The sequence below is a fragment of the Apteryx rowi genome, unplaced genomic scaffold (genome assembly GCF_003343035.1).
Source record: "Apteryx rowi isolate R43461 unplaced genomic scaffold, aptRow1 scaffold_264, whole genome shotgun sequence".
Lineage (NCBI taxonomy): Eukaryota > Metazoa > Chordata > Aves > Apterygiformes > Apterygidae > Apteryx > Apteryx rowi.
The window spans coordinates 1,109,741-1,113,546 of NW_020449019.1; the positions used below are offsets into that span (position 1 = coordinate 1,109,741).

The 3,806-nt window shown below is 58.0% G+C and overlaps 1 protein-coding gene across 1 annotated transcript; it reads left to right on the forward strand.

The window, feature by feature from the left end:
- Positions 1–329: 329 nt before the first annotated feature.
- On the forward strand, positions 330–3,184 carry SLC35A4 (solute carrier family 35 member A4). Its single transcript, XM_026067892.1, has one exon. The coding sequence runs from the start codon at positions 924–926 to the stop codon at positions 1,893–1,895; it is 972 nt and encodes a 323-aa protein (XP_025923677.1). The 5' UTR covers positions 330–923; the 3' UTR covers positions 1,896–3,184.
- Positions 3,185–3,806: the final 622 nt, after the last annotated feature.

Below are 3,806 nucleotides of genomic sequence, written 5' to 3' on the forward strand. Positions count from 1 at the left end.
GGCCCGGCCCTGATGGCCGCGCCGGGGAGCTCGGCCGGGCCCCGCGTCCTGCGGGAGCCTGCGGGAGGCCGGGGCTCCGCTCGGGCCTGCGCCTCGCCGCGGCCTCCTCACGCCTCGCTCTTCTCTCCTGCTGCAGGACGGCTCTCTGCTGGCCTCCCCCTTTCTCAAAGGCTTTCTGGCAGGCTACGTCGTAGCCAAACTTCGCTTTTCGGCAGTCCTGGGATTTTTGGCTGGCACCTGCACGGGGATATATGCTGCTCAGAACTACGCTGTTCCCAATGTTGAAAAGACAATCCGGGACTACTTCAATTCCCTGAAAAAAGGCCGGGACTAGAGAGGAGCCCTTTGGCAGAGGTGACTCTAGAAGCAGCTCTTCTCAGTTAGACAGCAGGAGCAGAAGGTTCCTAGGGCTTTTGGGGACAGCAGTCACACATGCTGTTCTTTTCCACTGGAAAAATGCTTTATATCAGCTACTTATGAGACATCAGCAGGTCTGATTCTGGGATATTTATTAGAGTATCATGGGAGAGGTGATTGCTGTGTTAACCCTTCATAGCTTGGAAGCATCAGCGGCCAAGTGCTTGCCAGCTGCCTTTTCCCCTCACCTCTCCCCCTGTTCCCCTGTGGAGTGAAAAGCTGTCAGTGACATGTCATCACATTGACTGCCCATGCACCCTTCCGTCCAGTGATCACTGTGCCCAAGGAACATGCTTCGTGTGGCTTCCTGGGAAGGCCTGAAGCTCTCTCCCGAATGAAGAACAAAACTGTTCCCTTCCACTACACCAGAAATGTAACGGCTAGCATGTCTTAATCAAACTCATTAAATTCATGGTATTTGATCTCTTCGTGAATGTTTTAGGGTGCAAGTCTGTCTGGCCTCCCTGCCTTGGCAGCAGCTTGCCCTTGCTGGCTGCCACCTGGAAATGGTAATGTTGTCCGGTAATGCTGCTGGCTTTGTGCCCAGCCCTGCAAACTGGGTGCTTCGAAGGGTGCTATGGGGACTGATGCTGATCTTGTCTGTAGCCATATATGGCTCTCATGCTCCCCTCCTAAACCTGTGTAAGGTGGATGGGAAGATCCCCTTCAGCTCCTCGTCTGTTGTGATTCTTATCGAGCTGACGAAGCTGGTGTTCTCCCTCCTGTTCCTGCTGATCTGGGACCGAAAGCTGCTGGCAGTCGCTGTGTCATGGTATCATGCCGCCCCCTTTGCCCTCTCTGCCCTGCTCTATGCTGCAAACAACAACCTGGTGGTTCACATGCAGCTCTTCATGGATCCCAGCACTTACCAGGTCCTGAGTAACTTAAAGATTGTCAGCACGGCACTCCTCTACAGCTTCTTCCTGCGCCAAAGACTTTGCATGCGCAAGTGGCTGGCTCTTTTCCTGCTAACGGCTGCTGGGGTGAGCTACAGCTGTGGGGGCCTGCAGGACCCACATGACCCTGGCAGCCCCTCCAGGATGCAGCTGCACATCACACTGGTGGGCTTGCTGCTGATCTCAGTGTACTGCCTCATATCAGGCTTGTCTGCTGTCTACACGGAAGCTATCTTGAAAGCCCAGGCTCTACCTCTCAGCCTCCAGAACCTCTTCCTTTACTTCTTTGGGGTCCTGCTCAACGTGACTGGCCACTTCTGGAGCAGCACAGAGGGAGGTTTCCTGGAGGGCTTCTCCTCCTGGGTGCTGGTCATCGTGGTCAGCCAGGCTTTGAATGGCTTGATCATGTCTGTGGTCATGAAGCACAGCAGTAACATCACCAGGCTCTTTGTGATCTCCTGCTCCATCCTGGTCAACGCCTTCCTGTCCGTCACCCTCTTTGACCTGCAGCTCACCCTCTTCTTCTTCATCGCTGTCGCAAGTATTGGCCTTGCTGTTCACTTGTACTATGGGGTCACATAGCTGCTGCCTCCCTGCCCTGCATGCAGCGCCAGGGCAGCCTTTAGTCATTATTTAGCGGTGTCATTGCTGTACCGGGGCTGGCTTATATAAGAAGCACAGCGCTGCTCGGGCCGTCAGCCTCCCTGCCCTTCTGCGTGCACAAGGACCCCAGGAGAAGGAGTGCTGGGGGAGGGGAGGAGGTGTTCCCTGCCCCTGTGTCCGGGGAACTGGAGCCAAAAATGCTGGCTTGGCACCTTCTTTCTGTGCCCTGCTCTTTGCAGGATCTACTCTGAATCCTCTCACTCCTGAAGCTGGGGAAGGTAGCCTTCGGTTCCATAAAAGATGGGCCAGGACCTCCCTGCCCCTATTTTAGCAGTGTAATGTGTGGGCAAAGCGACACTGGCCCCTGTGTCGGAGTGCCCCAGCTTGGGAGGGCAGGGCTGTGCTCCAGCCTGGCCAGCTTCCTGCCCAGCCAGGCTCCAAGTGCCTTTGGGAAGAGGGACCGCTCCGTGTCCTGGGGTTCCTGTGCCATCGGGTGGGCCCAGCCTCTGGAGCAGATCCCAGCACGTAGCATACTGCATCGTCCAGCCGCTTCCGCCCATCTTCTATGCACCAAAGAACGCGCTCTCTCCTGTGCCAGCAAACGCTCCTGGCTCAAAGATCCCCCTGCGGCGGTTAGCTCTGGTGTGCTGCAGGCTCGTGCATATGTTTACCGAGCTCTGCTGCACAGTCTGCCAGGCCAGCATTGCTCTGGTGCCATTTTTATTCCTGTGACACTGTGGGATGGTGCTTTCCTGTGGCTGGGGGCCGTGTCCACCCAGTGCGCCCAGCTGGTCCCCAGTTCTCATCTCTGGGGGAGCCTGGTGCTGAACTCCTTGGGTAGGAGGATCCCTGGGCTGGTCCATGCCACTTCTGAGCACCCAGAAATGTGAGGAAGAGGGTTTTCTCCCTCTGGGCTTTAAGAGGTACCAGTCCTCTGCACCGGGCTGCGTGCTGCTCTCTGGAGAGCCTCATGCCATGGCCTGAGGTCTCTCCCTCACCTCTTCCCAGCATTTTTCCAGCCTATCCCTCACCCCAGTTCCTGGCCAAAGGGCTTTTGTCCCTGGGGCCCGTTTGCCCTTCCTGGGTGCAGTGTGGCTGCCCACCACCACTGCTCTGGGCTGAGCGGATGGGGAATATGAGGACGCGGGGACTGTTTTGCCCACTCCTCACAGGAGAGATGGCGCCTGGATTTGCATGAACACTGCTGCTGGTGAATTCCCAGCAGGCAGAAGTTGGTGCTGGCTCTGCCAGGGTTATTAAAGTTGCTGTTCAACAGCATGTGTGTGTTTGTCCTCCCTGCAGGAAGGCATCTGCTTTGCTCGGCAGAGCCCTCCGCTGTTGCCGTTCAAGGGGCCCGAGGCACATCTGAGCCTAACAACGCTCTTTGGTGAAGGGCACCCACTTTATTCCATGTGGCAGCACCCTCAGGGCTGTTAAATCTCCCGTGGTGCCCGCTCTGCTCCTGCTGCTGTGCTCGCCTGCCTCTGCGTCAGCACGGTGCCCGCGGGGGGCCCTGCCCGTGCGGCTGTCTGCTCTCATTACCTTGCGCGCCTTTGAGCTCTGGCTTGGGGCGGCAGAGCTGTGCCCAAGCCTGTGCTCCTGCAGCCACCTGCCCCACTGCAGGGCAGGGTTTTCTCCGGGGGGGCAGAGGGGTGAAAAACTCCTCTGTTCTGCCAGTGAGGGTCCTGCCCTGGCGCCCTCACCAGACGCCAGCAGCAGCAGCTCTCGGGAGCCGGAGCAGGCTGGATCAGAGGACTTGCCTTGGGGGACAATTACAGCTAGGGCCTGCCCATCCACCTGGCGTCAGGGCTGGTGGCTCACGCGTGCCGCAGGGTGTGGGCCCAGGTGGCAGGGACCTGTGGACATCCCCTCCTTCCTGCCAGGGCAGCC